A 19,581-nucleotide genomic window follows, 5' to 3' on the forward strand; every position below is an offset into this window, starting at 1 on the left:
CACCCCATCCCTCTTGCCCCTTACCCCTCCTCTCTCTCTCTCTCTCTCTCTCTCTTCTTTTAAAATTTGGATTAAAAAATGTTTTGTGTTCATTGCTCTAACAAATCACAAAGTAATTGCTGCAGACACTAATCTCATTAAGACACATTCCCCCCCCCCAAACTTTGTTTCATTTGGACCAATTATTTTCTCCTCCTCTTTCATAACACAGTCTTATCTCACCCTCCCCAAAAAACCAGGAAGTTCCTTAGAGCCATATTTCTTGTTAGGCAAAATATAATTCACCACTGTGCAAAAACTATAAATATATCCGTTAGTATCTCTTCCTTCCTTCCTTCCTTCCCGTCTGTGGCTTCACCTCAGGCTTTTGGGTGATTGGTGCCACAGCGAGCTTCGTGTCACCCACTCGTGTCCACGCATCACACAGTGGGTGACGTGAGAAAAACAATGCAGACAGTCGGGACAGTTTTTCAAAGCTACATAGCTCCTTTAAGCAAGCTAACATGTTCTTACTAACACAACAGCTCTGAAGGACGTCAACACAACACAAAGTGCGGTTGGGGGAACAGAGCAGAGCCCTCCTGCAGCCCCTTCAGTAATCAGAACAGGAGAGAGCTGAGAGAAGAGGAGCACAGCAGTTGCTCCACAACTACACAAGAGTTGAAGGGAAATTTGCCAGCCTTTGATTAGGCTCTTCAAACCCGCTGTATGGGATATCTTTTATCGCCCGCACTGAAGCCAACACATGTACATAGTCCTAAAGCCACACCTCAACACCCACACAGAAGGGCCAAAGAAATACAAAAGTACACACATATACAGAGTTGGCAGGCAGGCAATACACTCAAAAAATTAAAAGGTGCACGATGCAGCTTCAAGGGAGAGGGGATTTGTTTACCTTTTCAGAGCTTGTAGTTACTTTGCAAAATATTTTTTCTCTCTAAATTCAATTCTTAGTCTTGAATAATTCTTTCATCATGAATCGAGACACAATTATTTTGAGCCACCTGGAATCAAAAGTAAGTCAACATGTGTTTGTCAACAACAGTAACTTTTAAGGTAGCTTTTCTAACCTCTAACAGTATTCTAAGGATCCAATTTTCCTCGGAGTAAAGTTTGTTTATTTAGCTATGAGAATATACCTTAGACGATGTTTACTTTTCTGACACACCAAAAGTTGCAGCGTGCACCTTTAAAAAAATAGGGGTCGCATACAATAGAAGAAGTGACCATTCTATCTCCCCCATTCTCATTTGTGACATAAGACCTCTCTGGGGCTGTGTGAGTGAGTTAGAGGTGACGCCTCAAAGAAAAGGAGCAATCTCATCAGCGGAGAGTCTCCTCATTTTACGAATTGCCATTTGAAGAAAAAGAATGAACTAACCTAAAAAAAAAACCTAATAATATCCTCACATCTCTAATTTTTTTTCTCATTTTCCATTGAGAGGCAACGCAAGGGGGAGAAGAAGAAAAGGAATTTTAATGGAGTGCTCTGATTCTCTTTTTCACAAAAACCTCCTTGAGAGAGAGATTGGTATAGGATAGGGTGGTGGGAGTGGGGGGTTGTCTTTTTTTGGGGGGGAGAGAAAGAGAACAGAAAAAGGGAGGTGACTCATCGTTGGTCCTTTCATCACAGCCAGTGTCTTCAAAAAACCCATTACCAATCACGCTGCCTCTGACACAGCCATCAAAAGAAAATGGCTGCTATCAACACTGTCTTCTCTATTAGCAATCGGTGCCATTATGCTCATTATCGTCAACACTGGTAGCCATCATATCCCACCTTGAAAAATCACTTGCAGGGTGTTTTTGTGCTTTGTCTCCTCTCTGATGATTGTCACTGTTACCGCCATCACTCTCCATCATGTCAGTGCTGTGTCGTGAGAACTTTTTCAGGATTCTTTAAGATAATTTTTTTTCATTCTAAATCCTCCTCCGCCTCGACATTGGCATCAAAATGGGATTGCACTTATCACACAAGTGCAATCGCCATAATCATCAGTTTTTTTTTCCAATTCTATGTCATGATCAGCAGCACCATTGCCATTTGGCATCATCATCTCTTTTTCTCTCAATCCCTCTCCTTATTTATCATATTATCCGACCAGTATAATCATAACACCATCATTATGACATGAAAACAAATCACTTTTATGATTTTTATTTTTTTGATACTTTATTTATGGATTATTTTTTTCTCCAGAGAACACACACACACACACACACACACACACACACACACACACACACACACACACACACACACACACACACACACACACACACACACACACACACACACACACACACACACACACACACACACACACACACACACACACACACACACACACACACACACACACACACACACACAGAAAAAGTGAACACAGAAACAAAAGACAAAACAAAACAAACTTATGTTCTCCGTTTATAAAGTATTTGAGAACTCTATTTGCCAGAGGTCAAAGCAGGGGGCCATCTCTTTACAATTTTATGATTTTTATATTTTAATTGTTTACGTTGATGTCTACTAGGCTATATAAAAACATCTCTCTGGTAACACAAAAAGTTATAGTAATATTAATTAACATAATGAGAAAACAGATAGAATATATTTATTTATTTATTTTGGAATAAAATATATCTTATTATATTATATGATGTTGTGTTTATTGTTTTTGCTTGATTGACTGTCCTTATTGGTGAGACAATGACACTATTTCCCGTACTGGTTGATGCAAACACTTCTATTCTATTTTACCATCATCATCACATCATCATTACCATTAATATAATCAACATCACATGAAAACACTCATGTGGCTGTCACAGACCCTCTCATCATCACTGCTGTCACCAGCCGCCTCATTTTCCTCATTTAAATTTGAATCACTGCTGGTTACGTTCCCCCCGCTGTTTCCATTACACTTATCATCAGCATGTTCATAAACATCATTAGCATCATCGCCGCAATCATCAACACTGATTTTATTTATGTAAGTAAATGACAAATGTCATTTTTTCCCCCTTTTGTTATGATGCTGAGGGATTGGAGCTGTATATCAACCTATTCAAGAGAGTTATTTTTATCAGCCTGATGTTTAGTGGGAGAGAATTCCAAGCTTGTTTTTTTTTTTATGGAAACTTAAATTCTAAAAGCAGGAATAAAAATCAAACAGCATTGTTAATACGTCTGGAGGAGAAAGTAAACACGCAGCTCAAGCACGACTCAAGGTGGGGAGAGGCTCTTGAAAAAAAGTTTCCTCTACATGAGTTGAGTTGGAAATCCTCCCCCCTATAGCCTGCTGCTTTAAAAAGGCAGATGGTCAAAAAAAGCTAAAAGCTCTTTTGTCCCTAAAGGCTGTCAACACTACATGAACTATTACAACTGCATTGTATTAAATGGATGGGTACCTTGTCCTGAATCTGTAATGCATTGAATGTACTATGTTTTAATGTATGTGTTTATAGACACGTTTCCAAACTGGACTGTGGACATTCAATCATCATCGTTATCAATTGCACGTCTGCAGCCATCTTGATCCATATGTTCCTCATCACTTTTCAGTTGAGCCTTCATAATATCAGGATGATCAATAGGCTATCATCCCCTCCTCTTATCGTGTCTGCCTGGAGGCACATCCGATTAAAGGGACAGTTTTTCTAATATAAAACCCCCCCTCGGAATCTTGCTTAGAATTAACTCAGGAATCAGGATTAGACCCCGGGTGAGGATTATTCTGCACAGACAAAATGACACAAACCAGGAGGTGGCATGCATACAGACACCTTGGAGAAGGGGCGCTGAGTTAGTTAGTTAGTTAGTTAGTTAGTTTGTTAGTTAGTTAGCGCCATCAGCACCGGGCAGAATTAAGCAGCGATTAAATCACGAGAGTGCTGCACCATCTGTTGGTTCTGCTTTATTATGCCCCCATTAGCATAGTGTTAAAATGAGGGGTGTGTTTACAGTGCCCCCATTCTGGTATGGAACCCGAGGTAAGCGAGGAGCTCCGGAGCTGGCTGGGAATTATACGATTTTCCTCCTTGCCTTGTCGGATGGATTACAATGCAAATGATTTCACTCGCTCCTTCTTTTGTTTGACTTTTCCTCTCCAACTGTTTGGAAATCTACTGAGGATTTTTTTTTTTTTTGGATGAAGATAAAAAAAAAAATAGCTTTCATTATTGCTCCTCCATAGCGTGTGCACACACACACACACACACACACACACACACACCAAACACACACTCATACAAACGCAAGCCAAGAGTCTCGTGATGCCATTGTGTAGTCTGAAAATGAGAAAATGACCGTAATGTTCCTAAATAATCGTCCCCAAAACGTTTTAGGGCGAACTTGGTAAAACGGCGTTACCTTCAATGAGGCCAAGTCGGAAACAGGGAAGGGGGGGGGGGGGGGAAGCAGCATCCATCTTCACTTACACTGTTTTCAATGCAAACTTTTTCCCATCCTAACAGCTAAGTGCGCCTGAGGGCATCTTTAACAATGCGGCGAAGGCTCCCAGCATTTCTCTCCTGTAATACCATCAGCCTCTTGACATTCACCTGCTGTGACCATCCAACCGTGGGCTCATATCTAGTCGCTTTCTCTCCAACCTACGCCGCTAAATGTCTGCACTCAAGACTTCCAGAAGTCATTTTCCTGTCCCTTCCCCAGCGTTTTCACCACCACTTTCCATGTCTTTTTTTCCACCTAATTTCTCTCTTTCTCTCTCCCCTTTCTCGCCTCCGTCTCTCTCTTCCCATCACCACTTCAAAATCTCATCTTGTGTCTTCTCTGCAAATAAATAAATAAGTAAAAACGTGGCCTTGTCTTTCTGTCCTTTTTCATATTCATGCTTTGAGTGTAGCCTTCACTTCAGCTAGATCTCTCTATTTCCCTTTCACGTTTTTTTTTTAACTTTTTTTTTTTCCCATCTCTCAGGGCCAGTCCGAGGCGTAGGCAGAGCAGTGAATCTCTTATTATCAGTCTCCAGCTGGGCTGTATGAAGGCTGAGCGGGTTGGGGTCCCATCACAGTATCAGGATAGACACAAGTGAAAGAGTCCCATTCTTTGGCTCGGGCTAACACAATCAGCACCACCAGCCGGGACCTGAGGAAAAGTATTAGAGTGGGGGGGGGGGGGGGGAAGGAACAAGGATGGAGCAGGAATGACAATGCCCATTGTATCGCCCATGCATTGAATGCAATTCTGAGGCATCTTTTTCCATTCCGGGCTGGTATCTTCCCCCCATTTTGTCCTCTCTTATTCATGATTTTCCCCCATTCTTTCATTCTGTCTGTTGGCCTCTGTCTCATCTTAACCTCCACCCTGGGGCTGACTGACTTTCTCCATCTCCCTGACTCGAAACTGTATTATCTCTCTCTCTCTCTCTCTCTCTCTCCTCTTCATTAAAACAACACAACTCCAGGGATCTCCCCAGGTTGTTTCGGAGCGCTTACATCATCATCACCGCCATCACTGCCACAGTCATTACCATCAACACACCTCATTAGGTGAAGGTAGCAATACAACGGAACGCAACGGAAGGAGCAACATCACAGCGTAATTCCTTAAAGCTATAGTGTGTAACTTATGTTGCCCCCATGAGGCGTTCTGAGTAATTACAACAATACTGTCGACGCATCTACATGAGGTAAACCTTTGGTGATAGCACATGGATTTGAAACCTTCTGCTGTACGTTTCTTTTAGCAGTAGAATCAACAACTGAAACTTTTCTTGGGCCCTTCTTGTCAGGGGGTGACACCAGTTTGTAAACGCTGCCATACTTCGAAATACAGAGAGAGTTTTGTGGAGCTGATAGGCTTAATCAACTTAATGTCGATTAATTTGGCTTGAATGTAATCGAGATTCATTCATATGAAAAAATTACGCACTATAGCTTTAAACCTGCTTGTGAATAATCAAACTTGTGTGTGTGTGTGTGTGTGTGTAGGGGGGGGGGGGTGTTGGGTAAACATTTCACACGGCGTCATTAAAGATTCATTGGCATGCTGCTGACATGCTAAACAGATCATTACAATCCTATGGGCATGTCAAATTATGATGATATTTTGCAGCATGCACAGGCGCTGTCGAGGCATATGAAAAGCTATCCAAAAAAAAGACATGCGAGAGGTCTGGTTGGATGATATTTTTTGGGTAAACCTGCGCTGAAAAATAAATCATTTCTGAGACAAGGATTATGATTCTAAGCCACTGCCTTAATGACAGAAAGAATAACATCCTTAATCCGAAAGTGAAGGGAAGATTTTGCCGCCAAAGAGGAGGGAAAAAAAAACATGGGTCTGGAGATTTTTCTTAATGTGACATTGATTTTCACTGCTAATTGTCACATTAGACAGTAGACTCCTGTGACACAGGACTGGAAGTGCAAATTTGTGAAAGGGTTTCCGCCTTGCCATCGGCTTGCGTGGTAGAGGAAAAATCGAGTTCACCAAAACATTTATCTATATGCTTTTCCTTTGTGATACAAAAGTTCCATTAATGATAAATTCAGTGCTGACTTGTACAGGAATATTTCTTCTGCATGACTTTGTATTTCTAATTTGATCATGTGTGCATTTTGACACAACTCTGTAGGAATAGGAAGCAGAAGAATGACTAATGGTCACAGAAAAATGCCCAACTTGGCAACACAAAAAAGGAGATAAAACCTAAAACTCACACAAACCAAGTTTAGTGTGATTTCATTACCCAGGGGGCTACCATTAGGTTAAGTTAATGTTAGTGTGGTTAACAATAAAGGTTGTTATTTCAATCTCAGCTATGTTGTCAGGGAACACACAATCCATTCTAGGACTACAGCTAAAGCAAAATATAAATATTATTTAGTGATGATATATATATTTTTTAAATAAATGTAAATACAAATAGTAGGCTACAATAAAGGACCATCATTCAACTCAAACTGACATCTTCAATCAGGAGATTTACACGGCAAATATTTGGGGTTTCTTCGCAGCGCGTAGTCAAAACACAGGTGTAATTAATCACATTAACGATGCAGTGCCAATGGGTCTCTCTCTGAAACACCGCTGCCATTGTGATCGTTAATCAGCTACACCTGTGTGGGAAAAACACACCGTGTGCAAAGACATTGATATAAAACGGCAGGAAATTCTCGCATTTGAGAACCCAGAACCAATGATCATTTTAGACTCTGTACAGTGTGATAATACAAAAACTTCAAAAACATTCCTAAGTACATGCCAGTGGGCCTCCTTCGCTCACTGTATATGCGATGTGCCTCTGCTCATCTTCAAAAGATCCATATCTTTACCCTGTATATTTCCACTCTCTTGACAGGTTCAATTAAATACATCATTCAGCTATCTGTATAGTCAACAGTGAAGACAATAACATCTCTGTGGTCAAGAACCACTGAAGTGTTTTGTCTAACAACCAATTTTTTCGACTCCTGCACTGTAACGAAAGGAATTGGCAGTGCGTTTAATAACGGCAGACAAACTGTTCCACTCTATTGCCTTCTGGGTATTTAGATGACCTCCTCCTGCCAATCACTGCACGGAATCTGCTGATGACTAAGATCAGCTACACTACATCTAGTTATGTAAGTGTCTCTCCTGCTGAGCTGGGAGATATGATATGCCATGTAAGGAGCCCTAGAATTTAATTACTCAGAGTATCATTTTTAGCTCAATGTGAGAGGGGCTCTGGAGTCCACGATTAACCCCTGAGGCGGTCTCTTCCCTCCCAACATGAACCATAGCAGAGATGACATCCTTAAACAAACACAGACGCTGTCCAATCATGTAGGTCATGAGCAAGAACACGTAACCTGATGTAGTGCAGCTATGTGCATACAGAGGGAGGTTGCCTGAGGCAGAGTATACAGCGCAGGACAAGAAAAACATGCTAAGCGCATCCTAATGGGACGAGAGAGGGAGGGAGGGAGAGAGAGAGAGAAGATAAGAGTGAGTGGAAGATGAGAGCTTGAGAGGGAGGCACAAAGACGGAGAGAAAGAAAGGAGGGATGATGGCAGAGAGGGAGGAAAGAGAGGCAGTGTGGGAGGTGGTGGTGGTGGTGGCAGGGGAAGATGGATTTAACCCAGGGGCAGGTTTGAGTCTGACAACCTGTCAGTAACTGAGAGGTGGTGACTACATGTAAATTGGATGCAAATCTGTGTGTGTGTCTGTGTGTGTGGCAGGGCTGAGGAAGCGCGAGTGACAACACACATCACTGGGAGCCACGGGGGACACGTCGGAAAAGACGGAGGATGTGTGTATGTGTGTGTGGGGGCGGGGGCGGGGGGGTTATGTGTAAGGACTCTGGGTCTGTTGGGTGCACTGACATAAGTGTTAATGTGTGTACACACGTAGGGAACTTTCTGTGCGTGGTTATATGTATGCGAGTGTGTGGGTGCACCGTGCATAAGACACTTCTTCCTCAAAGGCTGTGTGGGTGCATGTGTGTGTGTGTGTCTCCAAGGAGATAGATTCCGTCCCATAGAATGAGAGTGTCGTCAACCATCAGCGCTTCTCACTGACATGGAGTTCCTCAAAGACACAGAGATGAAGAGAGTGGAGAGAGAGGGAACAAAGAAGAAAAAGGAAAAGAAAGCCTTTTGAAGGATAAACCATGGGATTAGATAAGGTGCTCCTTCTGGACCATTGAGTGTGTGTGTCTAAGGATGTGTGTGCTTTTGTGTATGTGTGTGCGTGGACTAGAGCCCATTGCTCTGAGCACATTAGCTGCTCGGGGTGAACAAAGCCCCTCACCTGCAAGCTTTATAGTATGGGCCTGGGAGCCAGAAGGGGGCTCAGTGTGTGCATGTGTCCGTGTGTGTGCACGTACATGCTTGGGTGGCAGCCAGCAACAGTAACATGGATGGGTTTTCACTCAATACATAACCAGTCTGAGTGTGCATGTGTCCCATATCTAGCTGCCACTGACTGTGTGTGTGTGTGTGCATGTGCCCACAAGGGCGAGTAAATAAAAAAATGGAGCTGCCTAACCTTGTATTCAATGGACACCAATTCTGGCTGTATACGATTGTGTATGTGTATGTGTGTGTGTGTGTGTGTGTGTGTGTGTGTGTGTGTGTGCGAGTTTGTGACCTAAATCGGGTGTGTACGTCCACACGTGTGTGTGTGTGTGTTCCTCCTATATTCCCTCCTGCATGTGGAATAAATCCTTTTATGTGGGTCTGGGAGATTTCCAGGTCCTGTTCTTGTGTTGCGGTATTGTTGTGATAATGTGTGTCATGGTACTTTCTCAGTGTGCACGGCGTATCTCATCACAACAGGGGGATGGACAACACTCTGAGGAGTGTGCTAGAGAGACTCGCACACTCCTTCACAGCCCCTCGCAAACACAGGGCCATGACCAAGAGTGGCCGGAGTTGTTTGAATTGGATTATCTCATACATTTTCTATTATCCCGCAAGACCTTGAAAGAGATAGGCCTGCTGAGAGCCTGAGCCCTTGATATAAAAGGGGTTTGGGCAATTTGTAATATGCCTCCTCTCTCAAATAGGAACATTTGTTTAACTGATTTTATTCATCGTGACATATCCAGGTTAGTCTGATTGAGATCAAGGCACTGCTAAACAGACCTGGCTAATGCACCGGCAGCGGCACTAATTAGCAGGTAAAAAAACAATTAAAACATGTTAGTGTGGATGGTGATTAATCCCAGAAGAGCAGCTGAGAGAAAAGTAGAGCAAGCAACAACGAGGTAGACAGAGAGGAAGTAGACAAACATGACCTGAAGCCATTGAAAAACATCACCAGTGTTGGGGGAAATGTAGAGCAGCCGTGTCCATATCCACAGGGAAATGACAATTTTTAAAGGGTCGCTTCACCCAAATGACATAAATCACTTGGTGTCTCGCCATTTGCAGATTCCGCTCTGTATGCCCAGATCCTGACATACCGCTTTCCAAAAACGTCCACCGTTACTCCAAAAGGATGGGGGGGGGGGGGGGCAGGGGGGGTTTGATAGAATTTTAAGTGTGCTACTCAAAATGTTTTACAAGAAATGTTACCAGTTAGGGTAGTTTTTTTTTCTGCCCAATCTGGACAACTAAAATAAGTTTTGAAAATGAAAGTGCCATTTTTCAGAGCTCAAAGCATATCAAACCAAAACTATCTGCACGGCTGGATACATCTAGAGCCTGAAAAAACATGTTGATTTTCTTTTATGTACCGTTGTGAATGTACCGGGCGACAAACGAGGATTATACAGTTTACATGCCCATTGTAAAGTCATTTTGACTGCTCATTATTAGCACTTTTTTAAAATGATACATCCAATTTGTTAGCAACCATTAAATCATTTGCACATCCGATGGACAAGTCCTCCTGTTTTCAATCTCCACCACTTCCGTGGGGAAATATCTGGCTCTTTAGCCAATCAATGCAGTGCAATGTGTTCACCAGCTAGTCGATAACCTTTTACTGAAAAATACACAGAGTACAATGATTAGCAAACGATAACGGTAACATTGTGGGCCGCGAAAAAGCAAAACAATCCATTGGAACGCTCCATAGAGTTGAAGACAACTGCATTATGATAATTGGAATAATTCTCAATGAGTTTTTTTCTCTGCAAACGAACCCCTATTCCATACAAGAAGTCGTGGCAACATTTCATGAAAAGTGGCCACATAATCAGAAAACTTTTGCCGGTCTTACAAAACAGACAGTGATGATCAAGTCTAGACATTACCAATCAGTGCCGGTGACCTTGTAGCCAACGCCCTTCTCAAGTCGATTGTGCAAACATTTGAAGAGCACAAGAAGAGAGAGAGAGAGAGGGAGAAAGAGAGAGAGAGAGAGAGAGAGAGAGAGAGAGAGAAAGAGAGAGAGAGAGAGAGAGAAAAAAACAACATCCCGATAGCTCAATACAAGCTGTGTGCTTGATGATGTGATCAATTAGGACAGACAGCTGTTCATTTCCCCAGACGTTTCGTGTCAATTCGCTGCCTCAGACAATAGCATGCTGTTTGGATGTGATGCATTATTCCCTGAGCTTCTCCCCGTGTCCCCATGGTGCTTAACTCACCATCAAGTGCATTAATAAGGGGACAAGTAGGTCAGCATTTGTTTTGGAAGAATACAACTTAATCTGTGAGATATCCTCCTACATGGAATGTGTCATGAAAGGCTCCACAGGTAAAGGTGCACTAAGAGAATATAGATGCATATAAGTCTAGTGTGTGGAATATTTCCACTCGGTGTATCATAGTCCATGCTTTAGCTTTGGTGGTATGGGTCAATATGTGGTGTGTTAGGGTCACTCTCCTACCTTGAAGAACAGGCTTGATGAAGACAGACATCTCTGCAGCAGCATTAACTGATCCCCACACTATCATCACACCACTTCCTGGTTTCTCTAAATCATGTGATCAAATAATCCAATCAGGTGTCAGGAGGGTAATTGGTCAAATATTTTTGTACAAATTTTCATTATACGGGTTAGCTTTTAAAGGTACTTTTACTTTCCTTGACCGTTTTTATTTGATGCTATCTTTTACATCAGCTCCACCCCAGTTAAGATTGAGGTATTGTAAATACTGTATTTATTTAACAGCTATTTACTTTTAAATTAAGCTTTTCCATTACATAATCAGATTAAAAAAAAAATCTTACTCAAACCGGTTGTTCCCAAACTCTTTGGCATGTCAACCTTCATAAACAAACCGTGAGTTGAGCGCTTTGAAGTGTTTCAAATAAATAATTAACAATTCCACCGAAGATTGATTTCCCCACTAAAAACTCTCTGATAGCTTCAATTAAATAGCAGTTTGAGGCACAACGAGGTCACATAATCTATAAAAAAAAATAAAGAAGAAGAACCAAAGATCAGAGAACAGTCATAAAACAAATGAATGGAGGAAAGCTGTGTGATGCAGGTATTTACTTCTCTCTCTTCTTTCTCATTAATCATCTGAAGACTGCACAGATATATCTTGCGACCCTAGGGTGGTCTGAACCCTACAGTTTGGGAGCCATTGGACTAAATCTAACTCTATAGAAATGAGTTAAAACTATACCCCTACCTCTTTTAAATGTCACCTACACATAAAATATTTCATTAGTTTTATGTATAATAAAATAGCAGTCACAAGAGGAGTACTTATATTTGTTATAATTTCAGTACATTTGCTGATAATACTTTTGTGTGTTTACTTGAATAATTGACTCTTGCTGTGACAATGTAGTATTGTCATATTGTTTTGTTGGTGCTGGATGTCACTTCATTCACCGTCGTATAATTATTTACTATCACTGTAATTTCCTCTTCAGTTGGATTGCGAAAACGCTGGAGTTTGTTTACCAGCCTGGTTTTCTGACTGCTCCTGTTTTTGGCCCAGTTGGAATCTTTTACGTAATTTCACAGCGTTCACAGATCACAGCATGTAACTTGATGAATACGATCTCACTTTAATGACCATAAACACAAGCTGTAATAAACCCAGAGCTGGAATGCTTTTGGGTGTCTGCTTTTCGCCGTAGGGCTGGTTCCCCAACCAACTTGCCGAAATCCTCCAAAGTTCAGAAATAAAATTAGCTTGAAATTAAAGTTGAGGAATCAATGTTGTCAGTGGAAAGTCCTCACAAGTTGTGTGTGTGTGTGTGTGTGTGTGTGTGTGTGTGTGTGTGTGTGTGTGTGTGTGTGTGTGTGTGTGTATGTGCACAGACAAAAAGCACAGCATGAGCAATGACAGTGCCAGGGTCTAACATGGGGAACCAACCTCGCCCGGGCTCCAGAGCCTAGATTCATTGCTTTAGTAGCAATGCATTTTTGATGTGCTCCCCTTTTCTGCTTCAACTTTCCCCACACGACTCTGACGGAATAACAGCGCCCCCAGCAAACGTCCATATAGCTGTACCTGGTGACGTTTGAAATGTGTGGTGTGTGTGTGTGTGTGTGTGTGTGTGTGTGTGTGTGTGTGTGTGTGTGTGTGTGTGTGTGTGTGTGTGTGTGTGAAAGAGAGAGAGAGAATGAAGGAGCACAGTGGGACGAAAAGAAAGACAGAAAGAGAGAGGGAGACGGCGAGAAAGGAAGAAAATGTTCCCCCTAGCCTGTTAAATATTTGAGAAGCCTTATGTGGAAAAGTGATGCAGTCAGAGAGAGGCCTGTTAGCTCAGTGTGTGTGTGTGTGTGTGTGACTGTGTGTGTGTGTGTGTGTGTGTGTGTGTTTAGTCGATGCAGAGAGAGAGAGACAGGGCCGTTAGTTTGGACTAATTCCGCCGTGAGCGAGTGAGAGAGCAAAAAGGAGCACTTTCACTGTTTATTTATCTACCTGGGAGAGAGAGAGGATAAAAAAGTGAAGGAGGGAGAGAAGGAGGGGAAGGCTGAGTGAAAGAGAGAGAGAGAGAAAGAGTGAGAGAGGACAGAATGAGAGAACGAGAGAGAGAGAGGCAGGCCAGGTTGTCACAAACCATTAGGCAGACGGGTCCAGTGTGCTCTGCCCCATGTCAATGAGAGAGGCCAAGGCCAGTCTAAAGACAACCCAGTGGGTTTTTTGTGTGGGTTCTGTAGGTGCATGTACGTGTGTGTGTGTGTGTGTGTGTGTGTGTGTGTGTGTGTGTGTAGCCACGTGCATGAGTATGTGTTTATGTCTCCCTTTCTGCTTGTTTATTTATGGATGTGGTTTTTTGCACAAGTGCTTGCAATTGACAGATAAATAATGTGCACTTGCATATACTGGCACAAGTGGCTGAAATTAGCCCCGAAAGAAAGGTAAAGGCTTGAGGGCTGTGTCTGTATGTTTGTTGCTGGTGTGTGTGTGTGTGTGTGTGTGTGTGTGTGTGTGTGTGTGTGTGTGTGTGTGTGTGTGTGTGTGTGAGAGAGTGAAAGTGAAAGAGGGAGTAAATCTCTAGACAGTGTTGAGAAGAGGAGGCAGGATGCCCTCATTGTCTGAGACAAAAGGAACTCATTGTCCACAGAACAAAATATCCAGTGAGCTCAAAGACACACACACACACACACACACACACACACACACACACACACACACACTGCTAATAGTAAAAGAAACCAATTTTGCAACAAACAAAAAAAAAAGTAGCCATAACACTGCTGTACCAGGAAAATGGACTGGAGAATCTGAGTGATGTGGTCTGACAGCATGGGGCAAAAAAACAAGGATGTGTGTATGTGTGTGTGTGTGTATGGTTGCTTCAGGGCACAGCCTAGCCTACATACTGGGAAATTTGTCACCATTATTTTTGTGAACAGTTCGGGTCAGGGCAGGTAGATGGATAAACAACACAAACAAACAATTTTTTTTTAAAGGCCAACTCATATAGGCTACTAAAAAAACTCACTTGGGGTTGGAGCTGTTCCAGTAGACAGCGTGTCGGTCGAAGATGATCTTCTCCTCTGCCCACACGGACACCCAGGACAGGAGGGTCAGAAGCACCACCTCCATCGCACACCACCGCTGCCCGAGCTGGTACAACATCATAGACATCCAGTGGAAATCTCTCTCTCACTCTTTCTTTCTCTCTCTCTATCAGTGGGACCAGGGCTTTCACTGCGCTGCTGCTGTTGCTGCTGCTGTTGCTGCAAGAATCCTCTCTAGATCATTAATGTCCGTCTGCGCGTCTTTGGACAAATCGGCTCGGCGGCTCATGGATCGTTAATTGGCTTGATGCGAGTTCAGACAAAACCCCCCGGAGGCTGTTTTTCAAGTCATACTGAATCGGTGGACATTCCCTTTCAAACTTGGGGTCAGTCGCTGAAAGGAACAAGGGATGTGGGGGGGTATTCACATGTTATTTAGAAGCGCGTCGGCGGCGGGATGCTGCGAGTGCGTCTCCTGCTCTGCAAGGTCCGAAACTTTTCTCCCATTACGCGCAGGTATAGATGCGCAACCTGAACTAGAATCCTCCTTTTCCTTCAAATCAAATAAAAAAATCACAATGAATTACACTCCAGAATTCACCCGAGGTTTATATCTCTATCGGCGATATCGTTGCTCGTAGACAGACGCAAGACAACGTCAAAAACGGCCGTCATCATTTGTTTACCCAGATTTGTTTTTTTGCCTGGCGCACGCTTTGTTCCGCTCCTCTCACGCTGCAAAAAATCTCTGTCTGAAAATGCGTCCACTTGACCTTTAAAAAATATTTTTTTTCTTATCTTATTGCAGTTCAAATAGGTATATCCCAGGTAGACGATCGAGCGCGCTCCTTTTCCGTTATCGTCTGTCCAAACTTATCGCACAATAACTACTGCGAGCCGCGAGCATCATCCCTCTCTCCTCCTCAGCACATACACAGACACGCACCACAGAGCTCTTACGGCATCTCAACTTGGTGATCCCATGCGCGCTCACTGGCTCTAATCCAATGTGACTCCAGTCTTCACTTTCTGTGCGTCAAGCTGACCAAGGGGGGAGCCGTTGAGGTTCACATCTGTATAGTCCGAACATGCTCCCGTATAGCCTACAACCTCCACCTAAGGCGCCGGCAACAACTGCACACACACCGACACACACACACGCACCGGTACCTTGATTCGGCCTAAAAGTATAACCCCCGCCTCCCTCTCAGTCTCTCCTCTCTCGCATCTCGCTAGTCTCTTTCTGCGCGGGCGGGGTCTGTGTAGCCGTGCAGCTCCGTCGACGCTCTCTCCGGGGACTCGGGGCTGGCTGACTCACTGCGTCCCATACACAGCCGGCCGGGGATGTACGGAGGGGAACCAATTCGAATATACTTTCTTAATGTGACAAAGTCCCCTTTAGTAGGCCTATGACTTGTTTAGGTGCACCCAGAGTAAGCCTAATTAACAGAGTTCCGAGAGAGAAAGTGGAAATCGTAGCCTAATCTTTGATGGTGACTGTTCACTTGTGAGGCAATCCAAATGATCCACTCAGCCATCTGTTTGACTGAAGGCGGTTTATTTGCCTCGCAGCTGGAAATATAAAGCGCTCATAAAGTTCACTATCTGTTTGAAAGCTGCGGCCTGATGGATGAGCTCAGAGAGAGTGAGAGTGAGAGAACGAGAGAGAGAGTGAGCAGAGAGAGAGAGAGCAGGGAAGAGAGGTTGTCTGATGGATAGCTGGAACAGTGGAGTCATTTTCCATCAGTGTCCATTAGGCATCAAAAGGGCAAGCGAAGGCACCGAGTCTAAAAACCCGTGAACCATAAACCTCCAGATAGCTCCGACTGTCTGACAGAGCGCTGCCACCCCTTGCTGCCTTTGTCCTGCGTGGGCGCACGCGTGCATGAGTGCGCAGACTCCTGTGCGCAAAAATGAACATCTATCTCATCTTAGACGTTTTATGAGTGTCAGTGCCAATGGGGGGAGAAATATAGGCTAACTACATTGTTTCCACAAGGCGCTCCATGATTCTTCCAACATGTGTCGATAAGTTGAGCAGAACGAGCTCCAGCGAGGATCAATCCACTCTGGTCGACAAGATGAGAATTGATTCGGGGAAATGATATTTGTGTGTGCGCCAGGAGCTCATTTACATTCCACGTCTGCAGACCACCCTGCGAGAAATACAATTTATATTTTGTAGTTTATTTTTTGGAGTGTGATGCAGAGTCACTTAATCAAAAATGTCAGGTTGCTTTAATGATGAATTCAGAAGGATCTTCCTCAAACTTCCAAGATGGTCAAAGTGAAAGTCATATGTTTGTGATTATAGTGATGTTCCCAACCTTATGCTGTATTTACGGTATTGAGGAATTGTATGTTCAAATGTTTATAAATGGAATTCAAAAACATGAATGGCCTCAACTAGCCACACACAAAGTGGCATAGGCCTACTGTTATTTTTGGAAACATTTGAACAGATGACCTGATTTAATCACATTGATATTAAGTTCAATGAATAGCCTAAAGCTTTTTTGCTGTTTTATACATTATACTTTTATGGACCCATGTGTCTTAAGTAGTTGAATTAAATTGCATGCAGAATCGGAAGGAAATTATTCTCTGCAGTTGTCAATCCCCCCCCCCCCCTCCAAAAAAACAATAAAAACACTGACATGTCCCACTGTTCCCAAGGTTAATAGACCCATATTATGATTTTAAACTCAACCTTAGTGCAGCTCCATCTTATTGCTTTGCCTCTCGGTCGGATCCTTCATGCAAAGTGTCCCAGTTTTTTTTTTTTTTTGCTTTGCACCAGCTCTGCCTGCGAAGTAATGCCTATAATTTGGGCTATGTGAATTCAGGCGGAGGAGAGAAACCCATGCAACCCCCATAACCCAAATACAGCTGCATGTTGTCCGCCTCTGTGGATGAATTATTCAACATCTGTCTGATGCGTGCATATGTAAACAGGTGGATAGTCTCAGGGTGGCTTTTTAAATTTCTCTTTTTTTTAAAGGGTAGCTAGCAAAAGCCATCCTTCACTCTCTCTCTGCTGTGTCACTCTGAAAAGTGTGTGTAAATCTCACGTAAGCCGGGCAGACTACACGGCGTTGGATACATTCAGACATGAAGGCCTCCTAAGTGATCCTAAATCTAAACTGAATGGGAGCCAGAGAGTGTCAATGTTGAGGACACACGCCTCCTTAAAAGGGTGTTAAATCCTGGAATGTAGACGTTAAGTCTGTGATTGCTCTCATGTTTAACTCAGCTTTAAGAGACAACTTGAGTTATAGACATATGGATTATTTCCCACAGCTCCACAACTTTAAAACAGAAAACAGATGAATGTGTGGTATCGACTAACAAAGCGGCCATTCACACTCACCCAACGTTCTAGCCTAGCACACATATCCAGCTTTTCCCAGCTTTTTGGTGGGATTGAACATGTCACAAATGATATACACAAGACAGTCTGTTGAACTACTTGACCCCTTCCCCAACCCCCCGATTCAGTCACCACCACCAGGATTGCATTTGTGTGTGGCCTTGGCCTTTGCCAGTATTTGCTTGATTAGAGGCCGCAGTACTAATGTAAATAAACGTTGCCAGATGTGGAAGGATCACTACAACCCAACATGGCTTCGTTTAGCCGGCGTAAACACACAGTATCATCCCGAGGGTCTGGGTTTGGCCAGCTAATGGAGAGGAGGTGGGCTATATGGCAACGTGCATGACACACTGAAGTGGTTAGAAGTACAAATGGGGTGACATTTTGGATGCAACATGGCTTCCTCCTTCTACGGTGTCAAATAGCCTTTGGATCAGAGCAAATTTGGAAAAATAAATGTTTATCCTTGCTGTACATGCAGTGGTTGCCAGTTTTTGTTTTCATAAAAACAAATCTTGACCAATTAAAATCATATGAAATACCATTTTTTGTGTGCCAGCAGTGGCTTCTGGAATTTGATAACCCCACCAACAGAAAAAAAAAACACAACATTAGAAATCTACGTTTGGATGATCTTGCTCAGAGTTATCCTCCTCCCCCCCCCCCCAATTATGCAATCTCTTTGCATTTCAATATATTCCAAAGAGGATTCTGTGTAGACTGCTCCCTGCTCTAAATAACTGTTGGTGCAGAGTGAAATACAAAGTTGCTGCAAGTAAACAAGGGTCTGAGGTATCAAAGAAGCATCAAAGCTTTAAGTTGCTGCCATGGAGCCCACTATAGCAGACGCAGAGGGGTTGAAAAAGAGTAACTGAACATGACTTGGCAAAGGTGACTGTTCCAATACCTGAAGGGTAACATTCAAATAAAGTATGTGGTCAAGATATATTCATTTTTTAAAGCATCCTACAACCAAATTGAAGCACACTGTATTGAAGACCACAGTCCACAAACTGCTGGGATTATAACGAAATCCAGGCACCACTGGACTTGTCGTTTTCTTTCATTTGTACTTCTCTGAAAAGGCAGGGAAGATCTGAGGTTAATCCTCTCTATCGCTCTGTAAGGCATTTGTAGGGAGGGGGTATGAAGTCAGAAAGCCCAAGGAGGCACTTGAGATTAAGCCACTAACTATTGACATTGTGAGAGTGGCAGGTAAAGTCACCTCTGTTCAATTTCCCTTCGATTACCAGCAGAGAGCAAGACCTCCCCCTGGTGGTTTAGCTGTGTATAACTACTTTGGTTACAAAGGTCTGTCTCTCGCAACCAAGGAACTTTGTGTCATAAACATTGTTGCAAGATATGCCCAAAAGCCATGCTTGTGTTTTGTCTTAATTATTCATTTTATGAGACGCAGCCACTTAGTTTCTACAGCAAACTTGCTCATCTTCTAAGCGTTAGACAGACCTGCTAAACTGAAAAAGGTCAAAACTGGAGGATTATTCTGAATCATTGAGTAGCAGCAAGTAACGAGCACATGGAATTAACTCTCCACCCTGCCGTCGTCATCGCAACGGTTACATCAAAGGATAGTAGACGGGATTGAGATGAGCACTGTCAAGTTTCAGATGGGGATGAGTACAAAGTTGGAAATATAAAAAGAAAATGTAAAAAGATATTTTTAAAACCCACCCGTAGTAAACAGAATGGGGAAGTGTTGAAAATGTTACGAGTTGTTAACAGTTACAAAGCGGCAGTTCCACAGGACAGAGGGGAAGAGACAGAAACCAAATGAGGCCAGATGAAAGAAGGAACAAACTAAAGATTTATTGAAGGCAGCAGAAGATGCAAGAGACAAGAAC

The 19,581-nt window shown here is 43.0% G+C and overlaps 1 protein-coding gene across 1 annotated transcript in view; it reads right to left on the minus strand.

Moving 5' to 3' along the window:
• The window catches only part of efna2a (ephrin-A2a), a gene marked incomplete at both ends in the record, with an annotated part of 72,867 nt that extends 58,394 nt beyond the window's left edge, over positions 1–14,473 (minus strand). The window contains one exon of the mRNA XM_080043105.1: positions 14,328–14,473. Coding sequence (XP_079899231.1) covers positions 14,328–14,473 — 146 coding nt within the window. The remainder of the gene's footprint in view (positions 1–14,327) is intronic.
• Between the last annotated feature and the right edge of the window lie 5,108 nt (positions 14,474–19,581).

This window comes from Ammodytes marinus (genome assembly GCF_949987685.1).
Source record: "Ammodytes marinus genome assembly, chromosome: 15".
NCBI lineage: Eukaryota > Metazoa > Chordata > Actinopteri > Uranoscopiformes > Ammodytidae > Ammodytes > Ammodytes marinus.